The sequence below is a fragment of the Eleutherodactylus coqui genome, chromosome 6 (genome assembly GCF_035609145.1).
Source record: "Eleutherodactylus coqui strain aEleCoq1 chromosome 6, aEleCoq1.hap1, whole genome shotgun sequence".
Lineage (NCBI taxonomy): Eukaryota > Metazoa > Chordata > Amphibia > Anura > Eleutherodactylidae > Eleutherodactylus > Eleutherodactylus coqui.
The window spans coordinates 183,310,145-183,333,016 of NC_089842.1; the positions used below are offsets into that span (position 1 = coordinate 183,310,145).

At 44.7% G+C, this 22,872-nt stretch overlaps 1 protein-coding gene across 1 annotated transcript; it reads left to right on the top strand.

Annotated features, from left to right (window-relative positions):
* Positions 1-9,085: 9,085 nt before the first annotated feature.
* On the top strand, positions 9,086-20,231 carry GPX2 (glutathione peroxidase 2). Its single transcript, XM_066605835.1, has 2 exons — positions 9,086-9,307; positions 19,881-20,231. The coding sequence occupies exons 1-2, from the start codon at positions 9,086-9,088 to the stop codon at positions 20,229-20,231; spliced, it is 573 nt and encodes a 190-aa protein (XP_066461932.1).
* Positions 20,232-22,872: the final 2,641 nt, after the last annotated feature.

Below are 22,872 nucleotides of genomic sequence, written 5' to 3' on the forward strand. Positions count from 1 at the left end.
CCTCCCCAGTAATAAGCAGCCCCTCCCCAGTAATAAGCAGCCCCTCCCCAGTAATAAGCAGCGCCCCCCAGTAAGAAGCAGCCCCCCAGTAATAAGCAGCCCCTCCCCAGTAATAAGCAGCCCCCCCCAGTAATAGGCAGCCCGCCCAGTAATAGGCACCCCCCCTCCCAGTAATAACCAGCCCCCTCCACAGTAATAACCAGCCCCCCCCAGTAATAAGCAGCCCTCCCCCCCCTCCAGTAATAGGAACCGCCCCCCCAGTAATAGGCAGCCCCCTCCACAGTAATAACCAGCGCCCTCCACAGTAATAACCAGCCCTCCCCCCAGTAATAAGTAGCCCTCCCCCAACCCCAGTAATAGGCATCCACCACCCCATAGAAATAAACAGCCCCCCCCTGGTAATAAGCACCCCCCCCAACCCATATACTTACCTCCTCCCTGCTGTCAGCGCCGCTCCCTCTCTGCTTGCTCTGAGCCCGGCGCACACTGTAGTCAGTGTGTAGCCCAGCACGCTTCCTCCCCGAGTCCTCTCCTGTGGAACTAATGAGCAGGGGACTCGGGGAGGAGGATCCTGGCTGCACACTGACGTCAGTGTGCGCCGGGATCAGTGGCAACAGCGTGATTACCAGCGGGGAGCCGCACCACCCCAGCTGGTAATCGCTTCAGTGGTGAGCGGCGTCGGCACGCTGCGGGCCACATAACACGAGGCAGCGGGCCTTGTGTTTAGAACAAAAGTTCCCGGCGGTGCCGCGGACCGGTGCTAAGCACCTACCGTAACGGCCCGGTCCGCGGACCGGTGGTTGGGGACCCCTGATCTAAATAAGCCCCTAGGGCTATGACTAGACTTTTTGGAGTATAGTTTTTTCTTTATACCCAATAAATGCATGTGAAAAGCCAGTTGTTTAGGGCTTATTCAAGCAAAGACATTTGCGCTGCGTATTATGTGTGCAAAATTTGCACACGCAATGTGCAATAAATAGAACCCATTGATTTAAATCTTTTATGGCACATGCACACGAAAATAGCACATATTAGCAAACATACCCCTGTAAAGCCGGCCTTATGCCACTCTCACACATATGCTAGGTTTACAGGATCACTGCATTTTTATGCATGGTGGCAGGAAAAAGGGGTTTTAAAAAATAGTGAAAGCAGATGACCTTCTTGTTGTATTTTTGTGCATTTAAAACCCAGCGAATATGTGCGTAAAAAAAAGCATGCCCACTAAATACACATATCTATGCGCAGTACAAATGCTGCGTATTTCATGGACTGAAATATGCATACACCCGTGTGGATGAGGCATGTTCACATGCTGCGGATTTGCTGCAAAATGTCTGCAGCGGACATTCTGCTGCAGATCTGCAGCTGAAAGTCTGCATCAAAATCCACACCATTTGATGTGGTTTTTAACGTGGATTTGACACGGAACTCCCCCCTCATTTTGAAGAAGTGGATTATGTAGCATATCTGTTTCTAAGGTCTCAATAACACAAGTGTGGAATTTACACAGCTACTAGCTTCGCAAAAAAATTGCAGCTAGCGCTGCAGAAAATCGGCGGTACGGACAATTTTCTGCAGCACTAGTTGTGAGGGTCAGGGCCGTTCACATGGCTGGGACTGACCGAAAAGATGCACTGCTGGGGGGAATCCCTGGGAAACCCCTTTCATCTCTCTCCAGTAAAGGGTAGCCCCGCCGCAGAGATGAAGAGGGTTCGCCCAGGGCTTCCCTTCATCGCTGAGGACTCCCTTCATCTCAGCTCAATGCCGAGGTTCCCCTGCAGGGGAGATGGAGGGATTCCCCAGCAGCGTGATGCCGGGGTTTCCCTGTAGGGGAGATGGAGGGGTTCCCCTGCAGAGAAGCCCTGGCATTGCGCTGCTGGAGAATACCTTATTCTCCCCTGCAGGGGAACCTCAGCATCGCGCTGCTGGGAAATCCCTTATTCTCACCTGCAGGGGAACCCCTCTCTCCCCACTGCGGGGAAATCTCTGCAGCTCCCTTTGCTGGCAGGCTCGCATAGGCTTCTGCGATTTTCTGCCAAAAGATAGGCTGAATTCCACTGCGTTCATCTGAAGATTCCCATAGGAAATCATTGGTTCTATTAATTGTGATTTTTTTGTAACTTAGTTGCAGAAAACTGTTCGTGTGAAGGAGGCCTCAAATTGACATGCTGCGGATTTAACTTCTGCACTGCATGTCAATTTCCGCGCAGGTTTTGCACGCGTGCAAAAAGTACAGTAAAATACGCACATGCAGGAGCAAAAAGTGCGTCTCTCATGCGCATCAAACATGCATAAGCTCGTGTGAAGCTGGCCTTAGGGGGTCTTCACACTTGCGATTGCAATAACGCTGTGTTTTTTTTAACGCAAATGTCAATAGGACTTTCTAATGTTAAAAACGCATCGCACAAAAATCTCAGGTTTGTGCTTTGCGGCTTTTGTGCGGTGTTTTTAACATTGGAAAGTCCCATTGACAATCGCGTTAAAAAGCAGCGATATCGCAAGTGTGAAGCCGGCCTTAGGGTAGCTTCAAACACATACGTTTTTTGGAAAACGGACTTGTAGTCCGTTTTTCATGCAGTTTTTTTCAGTCAAAACCAGAAGTGGATCCAGCAGGAAGCAGAAGTAGACGTCCAGCCCCCTTGAAAACAATGGGAGATGTGATACGAGAACATGCACAAAGATTGGCATGCTGCGATTACATGATTTTCTTGCCCTTGTGAAGTCGGCCTTACAATGTGCTTTTGAGTAAATTAAAGCCAGTAATCACTGAGTTTTCCTATAATCCATGTCAAGAACCAGATCTGTCTCCCAAATATTCATAGACTAGGAGAACAAAAAGTATTGCATACAGTTATAGCTTTGCAGAATACGTGTGACATTCTATAAGTATGTTGTATCTGTATGTGAGGAATATCTCAACATTCAATCCGAGTTCTGATTGTTCCAATAATCTTGTGTGATTGTTTACACATACAAACCGTTCACTGAGCTGTAAGCACTTAGAGACTACCGACGAGACTTTGGGGGACAACATTCTTTCCCCATTTAAATTCATGGATTTTTGGACTTTGTTGCGGTCATAAATTAGCTAATTTAAAGAAAAACAGTGCCTTCAAAAATGTCCATGGCTTTTACCATCAACTGACAATTGGAGGCCATTTATTCCCATGTTTCCAAAATATGGACGACTTTAGACGAGCGTATGAGTAAATACGCTCACCTCAGCGCAACATATTTGCGCTGTGAACGAGGTTAATTTCAAGCTACCTTTAAAATTGATTGTATAAGTTTCGGAAGCATCAGGTATAGAACGGACATAGTTTTAGAGATTTTGGTAAGGTAGTGCGTCTGGGACCTGTGGTTCTACAGGCTTCCTGGTGCTCATCTTCACAGGTAGGGGTTAATTGAGCTGGCTGGGTGTGGTATTTTCCATCAGCCAATCCCCCTGGTCTGCAGTAGATAAATACCAGCAAATTTTTGGGAGAGATTGCTGGTCATTTTAGTTCTTCAGCAGGGGCGTAACTATAGAGGATGCAGGGGATGCGGTTGCACCTGGGCCCAGGATCCTTAGGGGGCCCATAAGGCCTCTCTTCTCCATATAGGAAGCCCAGTACTATGAATAAAGCATTATAGTTGGGGGCCCTGTTACAGGTTTTGCATTGGGGCCCAGGAGCTTCAAGTTACGCCTCTGTTCTTCAGTGTTAATCCCACTCAGAGCTGGTGTGTGCATGCTTGACTGTAGTGTCCTTGTGTTCTGGGGTGTGCGCATTGTGAAATGTGTGGTATGGTGACCACACACGTGCAGACGGCCTGCAGGTTTCTCCCTATCCCTGGGCAGGTGCGGCCCCAGATGTCTGATGTCCTATCTGTGTGTCAGATGGGTGATGCCTGACACTGCTCCCTATGTCAGCATGGTGGCTGACTGTCTATTCCCCTGGTGTGAGGACACTTGGACTGGCTGTGGTTTACCATCTGTATGCATGTGAGCTCTGGGTGGGGTTCCTGTTGTACGGCGTATGCACTACCTGTTATATGTTGATGTGAACAGTGACTTGTGTTGTATATCTGTGCAAGTGGCCAGACATGGGCTGTGAACAGTCCTATTCTATACGGTATGTGTTACACTGTACGTTGGTATGCAAGGTGCCAGATGTGCTTTATGTGCAGTCCTGTTCTGTGTGTGTTGAACAGTGTCCTGTCCTGTGTTAAGTGAATCTCCAGGTCCCAAATCAGGGATAGCTAGTTCCCAGAGGAAGGCAGTGGGGTCGACCTTATCAGGACGATTACCATGCTTTCAGGCAGGGGTTCCCCACCTTCCCTGATTAGTAAAGGACAGGGGTCTTTCCATTATTGCCTGGAGAGGTGCAATTGGTCTATGCATCACAGTGAGTTTTAAATAGGAGTCGTTTGCGCCCATTCTGAGGAGTGGCACTTTAGTGCGCCAGGCGGGCGTAACAGGTCTCAGAAATGGTAGTCTCAAGCAGGCGATAGTCTAAAAGTTACGTAAGTTTATAAGAAGGTGCATTGTCTGCCAATACTGTAGTTTTCATGATGGACTGAAGCAGAGCTGAGTGTCAGACTGTACAAATATGTGTTTTAGGGTTCATTCACACAAGTGTAGATGTTTTTACGCTTGCCCGCCGACACCGTAAAAAACCGTGTGAATGGACGTTTTTCTGCTGAACTCCAAAAAAACCCTCGCTCTGCAAAAATCCTTGTGATGCCTTCCAATACCTATATAGAGGCACCTGTAAGCTTTTTTAGCCTTGGACGTTGCAAAAATGCCTCTCACCCCCTTTTTTCCCCGCTGGCGTATATTGGCCAAAAGATAGTTCCAGAACTATCTCTTTGGCCACCGTATATACGCGGATGTATTTCAGTCGCGTATGTTCTATTTTGAGCGGGTTGACATTTTCATGCTAAGTATATTCGCCTATTTGAGCAAATGCATTGGAAACCAATGCCTCAGATGGTCACGTATATACGGTCGGGCGTAAAAATGCGGCGTATATGTGCTTGTGTGAACAGTCCCTTATTGGATAAATACATAGATCAAATTGTGCCAGCTATTGTGCCTGGTTTTGTCACTCAGGACAGAAGTGCTTCATGTTTGGTTCCCTCTCCACAACATTTTTCATAGTCTATTTTTATGGTATACACCCCCTTAACGTATATACAGTACATTCTCTATATCCTCAGTAGGTGGCTGTGAAGTGATTGGCAGTGGAGGGTTCAGGTAAAGCTCTTGCATTGGTCAAGACAACAGGATTAATTCCACCTCTCGTGTTTAGATTTTCCTGTCGGTCAGTTTTCCATGCTGGGGTTTTTGCAGTGTTTTTAGATGCTTGTTAATTGCAGGATGAAATGTGTTTTAAAAATGCATGCATTTTACCACAAATGTCCTCGGTTTTGTGATGCATTTTTTGACCATGTAGTTTTTACAGGTGAAACACATTATTTTTTGAGCGTGCTTCACCTGTGAGCATCGGCACGACCAAAACACATAAAACGTATGCGGTTTTTGAAATGCGTTTTCTTCTTAGCACCTAAAAAGCACCTAAAAACCTCAAAAGCATAAAAAACAGCTCTAGCCACTTATTATTGCTGAATTAATTAGGGTGAAATAAACCCCATCAAGTAATATTATTTGTCATTTGAGATTGCTTTCATCTAAGTTTAGCTCTCGGTCATGAATAATTAGGTGTGTTGGTTTCAGTCCAGGTATTCTGTTCCTAAGCTCATTACTGCTGCGCCCACTATGGCTGCTAGAAACTCCACCAATAGAAAATATTTCTCCCGTGTGTTAGGAAGAAACAAGGTGCAGATTCACTATCAATATGTGTTTCACATCATTGGAAGAAGTGAAATCCACACTGAAAATCTGTAGCATAAATTGACACGCTGTGCAAATAAAATCCGCAGTGTAGGTCAATTTATGATGAAGATTTTTCACGCAGCCTGTGGATAAAGCTTCTTGAAATCTCATCCATGTTACTTGTACTGTGGCTGGGTTCCCACTGGACGGAATTGCCGCGGAATTTCTGTGCAGACTTTTTGCACGTAAATTCTGCCTGCAATTTTAATCCCGGGATAAAGCAGCAAAGTGGAAGAGATTTGCAAAAATCTCATCCACACACTGCGGAGAAGCTGCACTGAAACTGACATGCCACGCAGAAATCAAAACCACGGCATGTCAATTTTAGCGCCATATCTGCTACGGCCATCTCTCCTGTGTATGGGGAGAGATGGCCGCAGCAGACTACAGGCGGCGAAGTTTTGAAGCTCTATTTCTCGTATTTCCATGCGGGCCTGATTTCCTTGGGATTTACACTCAGTGAGAACCCAGCCTAAAAGCACTTCTGTTTGTAAGATGCTCGAATATTTGTGCCACTTTCTAAATCTGTAACTTTGGTGATATTTATACCACTTTATGTATTGTATTGAAGTATACTTTACTACAAAAAGGGGACATAACTGTATGTTTGCTATACTCTGTTTCTGGTAGATCCATTTTTATCTACATAATAAGTTCAGTTCTGCTACCGTGTATATATAATAAGCTTGGTTCTAGTAAACTATCTACGTAATATGCTTGGTTCTGTTACACTATCTATGTAGCAAGCTTGGCTCTGGTATCGTATCTGTTATAAACTTGGTTCTGGTAACATATCTATGTAAAAAGACTGGTTCTGGTTCTCTGTCTATGTAATAAACTTGGTTCTATTACTGTATCTATATAGTAAGCTCGGTTCTGTTATTGTATATATGTAGTAAGCTTGGTTCTGGTGCAGTATCTATGCAGTAAACTTGGTTCTATTAAACAGCTCAGTTCTGTTGTCATATCTATATAATAAGCTTGATTCTGTTACATTATCTATTTAGCAATCTTGGTTCTGCTACCATGTCTATGTAGTAAGCTTGGTTCTAGTAAACTATCTATGCAGTAAGCTTGGTTCTAGTTAATTATGTGCTAAGCTTAGTTCTGTAGTCATATCTATGTAATAAGCCTGGTTCTGGTACCGTATCTGAGTAATAAGCTTAGCTTTGGTGTCATATCTATATAAAGATCTTGGTTCTGGTAACATATTTATGTAATAAGCCTGGTTCTGGTACCGTGTCTGTGTTTATGTTGTATTATAGAGTACAGTAATCTTTGTTCTGTTGCCATATATGTTCGTGTGGGAGATAAGCCTCTGCTAGATGCTTTTGGCAGTGGTTTAATTCCTTCTCCCCAACAAAAACCCAAGCATTCTCAGCTGAGCCTGCATCTATTTGGGGGAGTTGGGAACAATAGCTGTATAGGCCATAGTTTTAACTTTAGTCACCAATAGGGGCGTGAGCACTAAAAGTTCCTAGGACAAACTGTAAATACGGCCCTGTTTGGCAGCATCTACTTCCACCACCATGAGGCCACACACCATCGCCATTACAAAGCAAAAAATTACCATAACGTAAATATGCCAGCAACATTGTTAACAATAACCTATAGCAAAACACATTGTTAAAAAGGTGCTAATTCTTTTATTCCTAGTCCCTTTATCTTCACTATAGGTACAGTCAGGTTCCTGTCAGATTCGCAGTATAAGATAGGAACTGGATAGGCATATTCTTTTGGTTCACAGTGGCAATCTTTCCTCACCTTGGTATTGATCAGTTTCAGGGCCAGATCAAGTTCTGCCCATCTACATTGGCTGCACCACAGCTTTATAAGGTAAGTGATTTACATTGTGGAATCCTACAAACTGCTCATCTGCTCACTGCAGACAATGTCATACGCAAGCAGATACCATTCATGTAGCATTTATTCTGTCTGACCCATTTAGGAAATGACAGCTTTTCTCAGCATAGATATTTTGTCTTAGTATCAACTTGATGGCAATACAAAAGATCCCCAACGATCTCAGTCAAGAATTCCTGATTCTTCTCCACTGACTTCAATGTGAGCTACTGAGGTGGATATAACCAGCTTTGGGAAGGTGTATCGGATGGTACACGTTGCATAGGTTTACATATACATTCCTTCTTATGTCTAAGTAGTAATAATGATCATGTCCAATGAACCGATTGTTTGTCCTAGATTTACATCTGGGGTGATACAGTGATCAGATGCCATTTATGGAAAAATAACAGGACAAGCAATTTATCTGAAGTGGATCTCAAAATGATAATATATTGATATTTTTACAGAATTCTATTTAAGCCTGAGGAAGGACCCTGTGTAATTTTGAAAGCTCGCTATGACATCAAGTATTTTTGTTAGCCATTAAAAGGTATCATATCTACAAGATTACTTGGTTCCTCTTGCTGAGAACAACCACCTTTTGCTCTCCTGGCTAAAGGCCTATTTACATGAAACAATTATCGCTCAAAATTCATTGAAACGACCAAAAATAAGAGATAATCGCTACATGTAAAACGCAGGCATCGTGCACTTTTCATGTGAACAATGATTTAAAGGTGAACCTAAAATCCATTGCTCAGTCATTGAGAAATAAACTGTCTCTCAATAGACCACAGACTGTTATCTCAACGGGAGGCGGCAGATAACATTGTAACCTGCTGTCAGCCCCTAGAAGAACAATGCAGCCGTGTGCACAGCTGGGTGTGTTATTAATCACATGCTGGGCTCTGCAAACAGCTCCTGGAGGCCCCTTTACATGCAAATGAAGATAATAAAGTGTTAATGGCCATTAATACTTTATGCAAATCGATCGCAAAATTTTTCAATCTTTCGGTTGTTTGAAAGATTATCTTTGCATGTAAATGAGCCTTAACACAGTACCAAACTTTTCTCGTTTTACAGAAGTAAAGATATACAACATTATAATTCCAAGTCCTGACCAGACATAACCTCTCCATTGAACACAAAACCACTAAGCAAACCTTTGCATCTTTTATGAAGATTGCTCATAGACTGAACAGCTACAATGGCTTTATTTTTCAAACAAGGTAGCGGTATCAGTAACACTCACATATCCACTTTCTGCAAAGTATACCTTACAGATACACATCAGCAACAACTGGTCACAAGATCTTCCAATAAAAGGCCCTGGACCAGCCGTCTGTAGAGAGTCTAGAAATCATGGCTTACATAGCTAAATCCTTCTATGACTTGCACGCTACAAACCTTGATGGGGAAAAGGTAGACTTCAATATCTTTAGGGGGAGGGTGGTTTTAATAGAAAATGTTGCTTCCCTTTGAGACACCACCATCAAGGATTACACCCAGCTGAATGAGCTGCAGAGCAAGTACCCACGTCGGCTTGTGGTGCTGGGATTTCCTTGCAATCAGTTTGGCTACCAAGTAAGTGACTCATCAATATGAATGTGTTTCATGTTGTTACATCATTCACCAGTTATTGTGCTTACAGATACTGTAGTCCTACGCTGAATATTCCCACTTGGCGACACTGTTGCCTTGGAAACTTGCGTAGGACCGGAGAATGAGTATCTTGAAATGTATGGATGATTAACAAGAATCACTTTAGAGAAATGCAATTATTAATGATAACATTAAGGATGCATGTTTGTGTATTATATTCGTAGTTAGTGGACTTTCAAAATCATGTCCACCTTGCTACTACTGTAAGTGGCGCAGAATTTCCATGCAGAGGGTCCGCTCACGTGGGTTGTTTGCCCACATGACTGCTGCAGCCAATAGCAGTCCCGACAGGAACATCACTAATGTTCTGTAAACCTGCCGGGGGCTTCTACATTAGAAGCCCATGTGCCAAATTTACGTGACGTCACCGGACCTTCTGGCTGGGTGATGTCACCTGTCAGATGCTGCGGCATCAGAGTGCAAAAACAGTGGTCCAGCACTATTGTGAGTATATTTATTTAATATAGTTGTGGGGAAATTGGTCCCAAAACTACATAACTTGGAAAACTCTTTAATACACTGTTCAAAAAAATTAGAAAACACTTAAATCACTCATTGGATCTTGATAAATGAACGATTCAAGTTGAAAATATTTACTGATATCTATATTGTGTAATTAGTTGAGAACAAAATGACATATCAACAGTCATTGGAAACCAAAATCATCAACCAGTTGAGGGCTCGATTCCAGATCAACTAGAAAATCAATTTTCCTGAATTTCGCACAGTAACTCCTAATGTAACTCAGTAGTAGTATGTATGTATGGCATCCACGTGTATGTATGCACTACAGACAACGTCTGGCCATGTTCCTGATGGGACAGTGAATGGTGTCTCGGGAAAAGTCCTCACAGACCTAGATCAGGCCATCAGTGATCCTGGACAGTTTGTGGAGTTACTTGGCTTTCTCTGATGCACTGGTACAGAATATCCCAGAAGTTCTCAGTTGGATTCAGGTCTGAGGAATGTCAAGGTCAGTCAACAGCATAAATCTATCTGTCATCCAGGAACTGCCTACATACTCTGGCCACATGAGCCTGGAATTGTCCTTCACCAGGAGTAACCCAGGGTCCACTCCACCAGCATAAGGCCTGACAATAGCTATGAAGATATTGGGATGAAATCTAACAGGGTATCGTTGGCTATCACGTGAAGCTTTGTGCAACCTTCCAAGGATATGCCTTCTCAGACCATCAGTGATCCACCACCAAACCAGTCATGCAAGCAACATAACTATGGTTTTTCCAGACTTTGTCATATATGCTCCATGTAACCTTGCTCTCATTTGTGAAGAAAACGAGGTGCCAGTGACAAACCTGCCAATTCTGGTCTTCCTTGGCAAATTTTAATCAAGATGAACGGTGCTGAGCTGTGAGTGCAGGTCCTACTACAGGATATCGGGTATTCATGCCACTCTTACGGAGTCTGTTCCTAACATACAGACCAGTAGCCAACTGGAAGTCATTTTGTGGGACTCCTGTTTTTTCTGGCACAAAGAAACAGATATGTCTAGAGATGAGCGAACGTACTCTTTTCGGGTGTTTTTGCACTCGAGCACCGCGTTTTCAGAGTAACTGACTACTCGGACGAAAAGATTCGGGGGGGGGGGGGGCGGGGGTGAGCGGGGGGTTGCAGAGGGGAGTGGGGAGAGAGAGAGCTCCCCCCTGTTCCCCACTGCTACCCCCCACTCCACCACGCCGCCCCCCCCGGCGCCCCCCGAATCTTTTTGTCCACGTAGTCAGTTACTCGGAAAACGCGGTGCTCGAGTGCAAAAACACCCGAAACGAGTACGTTCGCTCATCTCTAGATATGTCCCATGTCTTGGTAACTGCTCTGTGCTGTTGAGACTGCTGGGAGATACAGCACATCTTCTTGCCATGGCATGTATGGATGTCCCATTCTGGAGGAGCAGGACTACAAGTGCAACCTGCCTCATGCTACCAGTAGTGATAAAGACACTAGAAAAATACAAAGCTAGAAAAAATAAGGAGAGAATATTTGTCTGTGGCCGCCACCTCCATTACATTTTTGGGGGTTGTCTTGCTGTCACCTCTCCAGTGCACCTGTTGTAACTTAAATATGCACCAAAGCAGGTGAAATTGATTCACAAATGCTCATGCTTCCTATGGGTGTGTTTGAACTTAACAGATTTGGTGCAGATTATCCGCAGTGGAAAATCCGCATTAAAATCCACATTGTTGGTGAGGATTTTGATGCGGATCTGCAGCAGACTTCACCCTTTGAATTGAAAAGATGAAATCTGATGCGGATCCACATCAAAATCTGCCATTTGTGTTAATGCACCCTAACTGGACAGAGTGATAGCCTTGTGTTCTCTTAATTTTGTTTAGCAGTATAGTTTGCTGCAATGTATGTACAAAAAATAAAGAAAAAAAACACACAGACCACACATTTTAACACAAAGCATCCCCTTAGCAACCTGGGTTACTCAAAACTAGAAACATTATGTATCAAAACGACCAAAACAAATATTTTAACATTTCAGTTTGAATAGGCAAATTTAAATTTAAAGAACTGTAAATAAATCTAATCATATTAATTTTTTACACTTTTCATACGCCTTACTCTTAAAAAAAACTAAGAAAAAGGAGGAAAACATTTTTTATTAAAAAAGGTTAAAAGCAAAAAAAATACTGCAAAAATAATTTTAGTGGCTCAAAAAATAAAAAAGGGGTATTCACATGACAAGAGGTTAACTTGCTGATCAGTAGGGGCCCGATCACTGGGACCACCACCGTTTCCAAAATTTCAGCCCTGGTGCTCCCCGGAGTTTGGGCAGTAGAGGTTGCGTCCGTACCTCCACTCCATTCACTTCAAAGGGAACTCCACACGCAGCCTACTGCTTGAAACTGGCTATTTCTGCTGTTCCCTTTTGAGGCCATCAGACCACCTTGAAGGCAAAATCGTTAAAAAGTGTCTGGTCATTTAGGTTAGTCTCACACAGGCATTAGTAAAAATGCCGCGTTTTTAAATGCAGTGTTTTTGAATGGCATTTTCAAGTGCACTCAACTGCATTTTTAACGCACCCTATCATTGCAATGGGAGATGAGGTGCATTAAAAATCACTGAAACACACTAAAATAGAACAGACAGCATTTCAAAAGCGCGGCGTTAGCAACGCCACGCTAAAACGCTTGTCTGAGAAGCCCCATTGAAATCAATGGAGGCTCACTACAGCGTCTTTAGTGGGCGTTTCAGACGCTGCTTTAAACGCTATGAAAAAACCCAAAACACTCTGGTTGTTAAGGGGACTGGAGACATGCCAAGTATAGGGACATGGAGGGCAGCTGTTTCAGTCATTAGTTACTATATATAATGTTACCATTGAAATATGGTTGCTATGGTTTCTCCATCTACATTCATTACAAATAAGAAAGAGGTAAACTATCACCTATAACTGGAGCCTAAGTTATTTATGACTTTTTACGGTCCGCAAACAAATTTTAAAAATTATTCACCATTTTACGGGCAGCCAGTGCAGTGTAGAAGGATTGGTGTTATGGGAGCATGCCGGGGATTGTTTGGTTATTAATAGAGATGAGCGAACGTGTTCGGCTCCGCCCCTTTTCGCCCGAGCACCGAACTTTGCGAGCAATTCCGTGCTCGGGCGAAAAAAGTTCGGGGGTCGCCGTGGCAGCGCGGGGGGGTGCGGCGGGGAGTGGGGGGGAGAGGGAGAGAGAGAGGGCTCCCCCCTGTTCCCCGCTGCTGCCGCCCGCGCCGCCGCGCCTCTCCCCGCCCCCCGGCGCCGGCCGAATCTTTACGCGCGGACACTGAAGTCCTCGGTAAAGCCGGTGTCTGGGTGCGTAAGTGTTCGTTTAGAACACGTTCGCTCATCTCTAGTTATTAACCTACAGTAGCTGCAGCATTTTGGATTAAATGAAGGCAATGTATAGCTTTGTTGGGTTATACAAGTATAAAGGCTCATTTACACGCAAAAACATTCTTTCAAAGGGTTGAAAGATTGACAGTTCTAGCGATCATTTTGCATAAAGTGCTAATGGACACTAATGCCCATTAGGACTTTATTAGCTTTATTTGCATGTAAATGAGCCTCCAGGAGATGCTTGCAGAACACAGCGGGTGGTCTGAACTCTGCAATTAGCTCCTTTGTACTCGCATAGGCTATCAGCTCAATGCAATGTAATCAGCACTTCCATGCAGAACACAGCTTGCAGTCTATATTATCTACTCTCCAGCTCAATGGTGGATTTTCAGCTCACCTTAACCCCTTAGTGACGAAGCTTGTTTGCGCCTTAGTGACGGAGCCAAATTTTGGAAATCTCACATGCGTTGTTCAACGTAGCATAACTCCGGAAAGGCTTTACATATCCAAGTGATTCTGACATTGTTTTTTCGCCACATGTTGTACTTCATTTTGGTTGTAAAAAGAGACCGATATAATTTGTGTATATTTATTAAAAGTGCCAAAATTGGGAAAATTTTGAAAAAATTGTCATTTTTTCACATTTTCAACTGTAATATCTCAAATATGTCCAAACATACTGTACACATTTTTGATAAGATATATATTTGCATCTGTTTACTTTATTCTGAACGCACATTTGAAAAACTTTCGTTTTTTTTAACCATTTAGGAGACGTACAGATGTAACATTACTTTTCAGCATTTTGAGGAACACTTTGTTTTCCTGCACCAAGCCAAGTTTGCAAAGGCTCATGAGTGTCAGAATAATAGATACCCCCCAAATGACCCCATTTTAAAAACTACACCCCTTAATGTATCCACTGAGGGGTGTCATGAGTATTTTGACCCCACCGTTTTTTTTCAGGAATTAAAGGGGTTGTCCCGCGCCGAAACGGTTTTTTTTTTTTTTTCAATAGGCCCCCCGTTCGGCGCGAGACAAACCCAATGCATGTGTTAAAAAAAAAAACGTTTAGTACTTACCCGAATCCCCGCGCTGCGGCGACTTCTTCCTTACCTTAGCAAGATGGCCGCCGGGATTTTCACCCACGATGCACCGCGGGTCTTCTCCCATGGTGCACCGTGGGCTCTGTGCGGTCCATTGCCGATTCCAGCCTCCTGATTGGCTGGAATCGGCACACGTGACGGGGCGGAGCTACGAGGACCAGCTCTCCGGCACGAGCGGCCCCATTTACCAGGGAGAAGACCGGACTGCGCAAGCGCGTCTAATCGGGCGATTAGACGCTGAAATTAGACGGCACCATGGAGACGAGGACGCTAGCAACGGAACAGGTAAGTGAATAACTTCTGTATGGCTCATAATTAATGCACGATGTATATTACAAAGTGCATTAATATGGCCATACAGAAGTGTATAACCCCACTTGCTTTCGCGGGACAACCCCTTTAATTAAATTTAGAGGAGAAAAAATAAAATTTCATATTTTTGCAAATATGTCATTTTAAAGACATATTTTTTTCCTATAGTGCCCATGAAAATGAGGATTTACTCCCCAAAATAAATACCCCCGTTTCTCCCGTGTTCAGAAACATACCCATTGTGGCTTTAATCTTATGTCTGGATGCACAACGGGGCCTAAAATGAAAGGAGTAGTCGGTGTCTTTCAGAACATAAATTTTCCTTGAAGGCGTTTTAGGCCCCATAGCACTTTTGTAGAGCTCTTGAGCGGCCAAAACCATAAAGAACCCCCACAAATGACCCCATTTTGAAAATTAGACCCCTTAACGAATTTATCTAGGGGTGTACTGCCCATTTTGACCCCACAGTTTTTGAATGAATTCTAGCAAAGCAAAAGGAAAAAATTGTGATTTTCGTTTTTTTGTCAATTCTGTCATTTTAAAAACAGCTTTTTTTGTACAGCACACATATGAATGAAGCCTTGCACCCCAAAATGGATACCCCTTTTTGTCCCGTGTTCAGATACATACCCATTGTGGCCCTAATCTTTTGTCTGGATGCACAACGGGGCCCAAAATGTAAGGAGTAGTCGGCTTTCAGAACTGAAATTTAGCATGAAGGTGATTTAGGCCCCATTGCCCACTTGTAGAGCCCTTGAGCGGCCAAAACGACAGAGAACCCCAACAAATGATCCCATTTTGAAAACTAGACCCCCTAACGAATTTATCTAGGGGTGTACTGTGTATTTTTACACTACAATTTTTGAATAAATCTAAGCAAAGCAGTAGGAAAAAATTACAATTTTCATTTTTTTGGCCGTTGTATCAATTTAAAAACAGGTTTTTTTGTACAGCACACATAGGAATGAAGACGTCCACCCCAAAATGGATACCCCTGTTTGTCCCGTGTTCAGAAACATACCCATTGTGGCCCTAATCTACTTAAAGGACACATGGCTAGGCCTATAATGGAAGGAGCACCCATTGGATTTCAGGGTACAACAGAATAAATTCCAGGCCCCATCGCCCACTTATAGAGCCATTGAGCGTCCAAAACGATAGAGAACCCCCACAAATGACCCCATTTTAAAAACTAGACCCCTTAACGAATTCATCTAGGGGTGTACTGCGTATTTTGACCCCACAGTATTTGAATGAATCTAAGCAAAGCAGAAGGAAAAAATTACAATTTTCATTTTTTTGTCAATTTTGTCAATTTAAAAACTGTTTTTTTTTGTACAGTGTACATAGGAATGAAGACGTCCACCCCAAAATGGATACCCCCGTTTGTCCCGTGTTCAGAAACATTCCCGTTGTGGCCCTAATCTAATTATAGGACACATGGCTAGGCCTATAATGGAGGGAACACCCGTTGGATTGCAGGGCACAACTGAATACATTCCAGGCCCCATTGCCCACTTATACGGAATAAAAATTGACACCTTAAAAAAATCCCCCCCCGCCCTTTTCGGCGTTCCCCAAATCTTAGATAGAAGTAATAATGTGAACTGTGTAGGATTTCCGAAGACTAGTAATTACAGAGGCTGGTTGGGATGGGTACATGGGGCAATAAAACCGTGTATCCCCCCTCCTCTCATGCTTTTTGGGGGGTATTTCGTGACCTTAGCGGCAGGGATGGGGTGTAAAAAGTGGCGTTCCATGAGTCTCCGTAAGCTTGCGGAGGTGCGGCGGTCTCACACAGAAGACGCTCAACAAGCTGCTCCTGGAACTGCAGGAAGGCGAGCGTTCCCGGGGCTTCTTGTAAATTGCGTATTACAGGTAGCCGTCTGAATAACGCCGGGCTCACATGGCCGTAGGTGGAATCCGCTTGCGGAGGCCCGCAGTGGATCCCAGCTGTGAGCCCGGCTGTGACCCTGCGTACGGACGCGTAATGTACTGCGCATAACTGCCTACTCACACAGGCGGTCATGCGCAGAACTTTTCTTTTTTTGTTTGTATTTCCCGCACCGTCGCTTAGCGATGATGCGGGTACCCGCAGCCCGGATACAATGTAGTTGCGTATGGGCAGCGGGTATATCCACGATCATGGAGCACAATGGACTCCATGTTGCTGATATCCGCAGTAAAATAGAACCTGCTGCGTTCTCTTTTCTGCGAGTGGATTACGCAATTCCGACCCGCTAATGTGAGCGGAATTGTGTAATTCAATGCGATTCATCTGTGTATTACCGCGGATCAGACGTATGCGGAATCCGTAATTCCTATCCGGTCATGTGAGACCGGCCTAAGGTAGATCGCTACCTTTTTATCACGTGGCCGGCGACTGCTGAACGAGGCCACCCGTCACTGCTCCAGGCTCTCGGTGACCGTTGGTCGCTGGGAGCGAGGAGATTTTAAATTTCCTGGGCTCCCCGACTCCTGCACATGTGTCCGGTGTTTTGCCAGCAGTCGCATGCGCAGAATCCGGGAAAGTTCACGGAAGAAGATCGCGTCGGGGTGCAAATACGGAGGCCTCCGGTAAAAAGTTTAATCTCCTCTCACCGATCGCATCGGTGAGGGGAGATGAACCTTCACCTTTTTTTTACTTTTACATGATCGCCATTATCCATTGGATAATGGCGAGCACGTGATCAGGAACCGCTCACTGCCCACCGTGAAATCTCCAGGCTCTTGGCTAAGTTTTGTAGCCAGGAGCAGGGAGATTTTAAATTACGCTGGCAATCCATGGCTTTTGCGCATGCGACCGCCACTTTGGCGACGGGCGCAGAAGCTGGGGTAAGGTCCGCGGATAAATCCGCAGGCCTTAGGTACGTCATTTCATCCTCCCTCACGGATATGATCCGTGGGGGGTGAGGAGATGTAAGATTTTTTAACTTTTTTTTTACTTTTTAAAACTTTTTTTTACTTTTTACACTTTTTTTTTAACTTTTTCACACTTTTTTTTTACTTTACATGATCACTGCTATCCATAGGATAACAGTGATCACGTCCCCAGTATAATCTCTCTGCTCCTGGCTACACATGGCAGCCAGGAGCAGAGGGATTTTAAATTTCCCGGGCCTCGAGCCCCTCTGTGCACGCGCCCGAGGATTGACATCGGGCGCGCATGCGCAGACGGGGATTCGGGCACCCGGGACATCGGAGAGGACTTAGGTGAGTATTTTCACCTCCCCTCATGGATCCGATCCATGAGGGGAGGTGAAAGTGACACTTTTTTAAACTTTTTCGCAATCGCCGCTATGCAATGGGAAGGGCTTCTGCGCATGCGCGTGACGTCATCGTCTGATGCGCATGCGAAGAGCGGCAGCGGGTCCGAGAGGATCAGAATCTTCGGGGGCAGCGTGGAGAAGGCGGGTGAGTATTTTCAGCTGCCCTGATGGATCCAATTCATCAGGGCAGCTGAATCTTTACTTTTTTAGACAGTTTTATTTACTTTTTTTGGGATCGGCGCTATCCACTGGATAGCGCCGATCGCAATGCCGGGGGGGACTGACCGCATCCTGGGATGACAGCTCCATGCTGTCGGCTACCTGCGGGCACCGACAGCATAGAGCTGTCACGTCCTCAGGCAGGTGGGCATCAATCCAAAGAGGATGCATAAAACTACGTCCTCTAGGATTAAAGCCCACTTTCTGAGGACGTAGTTTCCCGATGGGGCAGTCGTTAAGAAGTTAAAATAGTCGTTCAGCCGAAGAGTGAACGATGGTAGCATTTACACACAACGATTATTGCTCATATGCCATCGTTTGAACGAATTTTGAGCGATAATCGTTGCGTGTAAATGGAGTTTAAGGCATTAATCCATCTGTGAGATTATGAAGGAGTGTACCAATGTGGATAAATCTTCTGGTGGAATGAGATGTTTGATCCTTGCAATGTTCCTTAGGTAGAAGTATGAATATTGCTGTTGCCCAATGCCAGACATCTTATCTCTGAGCATTGTAATACAATCATGTACCTTCTATTGTAAAACTAATTCTCATGATAACAGATTCAGTTATAGGCCTTAGTCAGACGGGCATTTTTTTTGCGCGATTTGCGCATGCGTCCGGCGATTTTTTAAAACCATTGCTTTGCAATGGTATCGGACACATGAGCGCTTTTTATGCGCTCGTCCGATAAATTATAGAACAGAAATCGCAGATCGCACTTAACTGCGATCTGCGATTCCTGTTCTCTTCTCTATATGCGCTCAATGGGGCCGGCGGCAGCAGCGCCGACCCCATTGAGAACATAGAGAAGAACGATGTTTGCCCATTGAATTCAATGGAGCTGGCAATACAGCCGCCTCCATTGAAAGCAATGGGCTGCCGGCGTGCGCGGGATGAATTGTCGGGAAGGGCTTAAATATATAAGCCCTTCCCTGCAATTCATCCAGAAAAGTGTTAAAATAAAATATATATATATACTCACCTGCTCCCGGCAGCCGGAGTTCCGCACGGCCGGCCTGCAGTGGGTGTGAAGGGGGTGTGAGTCAGACCTGCCCCCTGATTGGCTCAGCGCTGAGCCAATCAGGGGGCAGGTCTGACTCACACCCCCTTCACACCCACTGCAGGCCGGCTGCGCGGAACTCCGGCTGCCGGGAGCAGGTGAGTATGTATATATTTTTTATTTTAACACTTTTCTGGATGAATTGCAGGGAAGGGCTTATATATTTAAGCCCTTCCCGACAATTCATCCCACACTCGCCCGCAGCGCATTGCTTTCAATGGAGTCGGCTGTATTGCCGGCTCCATTGAATGCAATGCGCTGGACAGCTCCAGCCCGTTTCTAATGAAACGCGGCTAGGAGCAGATTTTCGGGCGATTTTCGGGCACCGGTCACGCGATTTGCGGATGCGCATCCGTCATGCGATCCGCAAATCGCGCGAAAAAACGCCCGTCTGACTAAGGCCATAGTGTCACATTTCCATTGTTACATTCTGTACAACCACTTTCTGCAAGAGACAGTTGTAATTTATTTATTTACTGTATGCCTTGCCCTGCTGTGATGTGCAGAGACTGTCACTGTCCCCAATGCTGCTCATCAGATACGCACTAGGGCCAGTTCCATATGCAGCCAATTAGCATATAAGTATGTTTTATAACAGTTGTTATGACTGATGCTCAGTAAATGATATCACATGTACCATTTATTTATGTTTTGTTGTTGTTTTTTTATATTATTATTTTAGGAAAACTGTAAGAACGAAGAGATTCTTAATTCCCTGAAACATGTCAGACCCGGTAATGGCTTTGAACCTGGTTTCACCTTGTTCCAAAAATGTGAGGTCAATGGAAAAGGCACTCATTCAGTCTTTGCTTACTTGAAGGACAAACTCCCTTCTCCAGATGATGAACCGGCCGGCCTGATCAGTGACCCCAGATATATAGTATGGAGTCCTGTACACCGTTCTGACCTGTCCTGGAACTTTGAAAAGTTTCTGATTGGCCCAGAAGGAGAACCTTTCAAGCGCTACAGTAAAAGCTTTCCAACGATCAACATAGAACCTGATATACAAAGACTCCTAAAGCTTGCCAAATAATGTTACTCCTGGGTATATAAGCGGCAAAAACAACTGCCAAGTATTTCAGAAAATAATGTAGAAATGAACTGCATAACAAAACCATCAGATGTGCATATTAATACCCCAATATATCGTACTACCTGTTTGAGCGGCTAACAATACTAATATGCAAGGAAGGTTTGTAAGCTTAGTACCTGTGTTACATTCACAATCTGAGCTTTGTGAATAATGAGGTATTACAGGGATCTCGCATTCTTGCTGTATTTGCTCCTGACATCAAAAAGCACCTATTTTGACTGCTACTAGTCTATAGGTATAGTGCGAAACTTGAGTCCTGGCAGTCATCAGTGTTCCTTGTTACAGGCCAATTTTTCAAATGGCTCAGAAGAAATCTACCTATAGGGTATAATGCTGTAGGTATTAGAGTATCTTGATGCCACCGGAAGTACTGATGAAGCCAAGATACAAGGTGTTTGACAGGGGGTTGACGCCCCCTATTCCTGATTGGCTGCAGGCCATTGTCCCATTTCTCGGGCTTACAGGTCCTTGTTTTTCTGCCTGCACTGACTGTAGCAGGCGTCCCAGCAGCCAGGCTCTCACTGTCCCTGCTGCCCGTTTGTCGCCGTTACAGATTTTGCTGCTGGCCCGCTTGTTCCCACCACTGCCTTCACGGTTTTGCTGATGGGCCGCCTGTGAGCTGCGCTGCCTTGGAGCCGCCCGCTGTGACTGTCCCTGGCGACCCTTCCTCCACCCCCTCACTGTTCAGTGCGACTTAAGTCACGAGTGCTGAGCGTTGCGGCCGACCGCATAGCTTTATAAAGTTCCGCGGGCCACCGGTCAGCGGTCCATCGCACACCAGCGCTGCAGAGTGCAGCCCGAGCGCTCTCGCCTTCCTCTGCAGCCTCATTGGATAACCACCAGCGCTTATAAGTACCGAGCGCCGCCTCTAACCTTCCTCCACGGCAGACGACGCTGGCTATAGGACCTGTGAGGGCGAGGACAGGGAAAATGCAGGACAGCCAATCAGTAACAGGGGGTGTCAACCCCCTGTCAAACTCCTTGTATCTTGGCTCCACCTGTACTTGTGGTGGCGTCAAGCTACACTAATACCAATGCTGTATAGTGCTGCCATATGTTGGCTCATGGAGCCTTAGTGACTCTGTGTACTACCATACAGGTGGCTGACAGCTAAACCTGCATGTGACCCAACGCCCAAGTGTGACAGCATATGATGTTGGACTCTCTTTATTCTCCACTAAGTTAATAATCTCTCCCCATACATGTTCTGATCCTAGGCCAATGTTAACTGCTACATCGAATAGTCAATGTACTGATTTGCCAGCCTAGTATTAGGTAAAAACAAATAATTTGACCAGCAAGGGATTATCAGTGATGCAGCTACTCATGTTTGCTGCTCACGAAGACCAGGGACTCTATCAGAATGATGTGCTTCACTGCGCGTGCTATTGTTGGTTATTAGTACGCTTCATGAATTTTGCATCAGGATACAGTGTATCGAGTAGAAGAGAAACTGAAGAAACCTCAACTACGTCTTTATTTCTAAAATGCAACTGGTATTCAGATGTTAGACTTGTACTAGATGACTGTATTCTTCTAAACCCTGCAGAAGAGTACAAGAGTGTTGTATCAGGGCTGTGTCCGAATACTGTTGTGTTTAATAAACTAATAAAAGGTTATTTATCTGCATCCTGGCTGTTTAATATGCACTAAAGAATATTGCTAAATCTACTGACCCGCACTGTGCACCTTATGACGGGTATTTTCATGTATTCATACAGATTGGAGTCGGAAAGGAATTTTTTTTCCCTAAATGGGGAAAACTGGCTTCTACCTCATTGGGTTTTTTTTTTGCCTTCGTCTGGATCAACATTGGGAGGTAATAGGCTGAAGTGGATGGACATATGTCTTTTTTCGGTCTTACTTACCATGTTCTACAGCATTCCATATTCAGTACACATTAAGGCCTCATGTCCACGGGCTGATCAGATTCCGTGCGGGAAATCCTGCACGGAATCCAGCCAGTGATCCCTGCGGAACTGTGTCCTGTAGGCTGCAGCGTCCACAATGACCTCGCCACTTCTGGGTTCGCTGTACTGTGCATGGTCCTCACGGCTTGCCGTCTGACATACGCACTACAGTTATTTTTATTTTAAAGCAAACAGCTGCATTGTTCTCTAAGCTCTCAGCTGGTGTCCCACTGAGAACTGCCAGCGGGATACCAGCTCAAAGAATATCATCAGTGCCGCCCACTGAGAAAATAATCTTTTGGCACTGATAACAGTCATCGGTGATTGTTAGCTTGCTAGAAATCACTGATGAATGAACAGTGCACGATGGCCGCGCGTTTAGACATAATAGTTATCGCCCAAAAGATGGCTTTTGAGTGAATTTTGAGTGATAATCGTTGTGTCTAACTGGGCCTTTATTCGTTCACACACACTGGTGCAGTGAGTGAAAACAACTGAATGGTATGCGAACGCATAGCAAACAATGTATTTGTGGTTCACTCATGCAAATGGTTTATCACTCCAAGTAAATACAATATGTTATACATACAATAGTTACATAAACAGAGGCGGATAGCAGCTGTTGGCATTTTCCTTTTTATACACCCCAGAGTCCTGATTATAAAAAACTG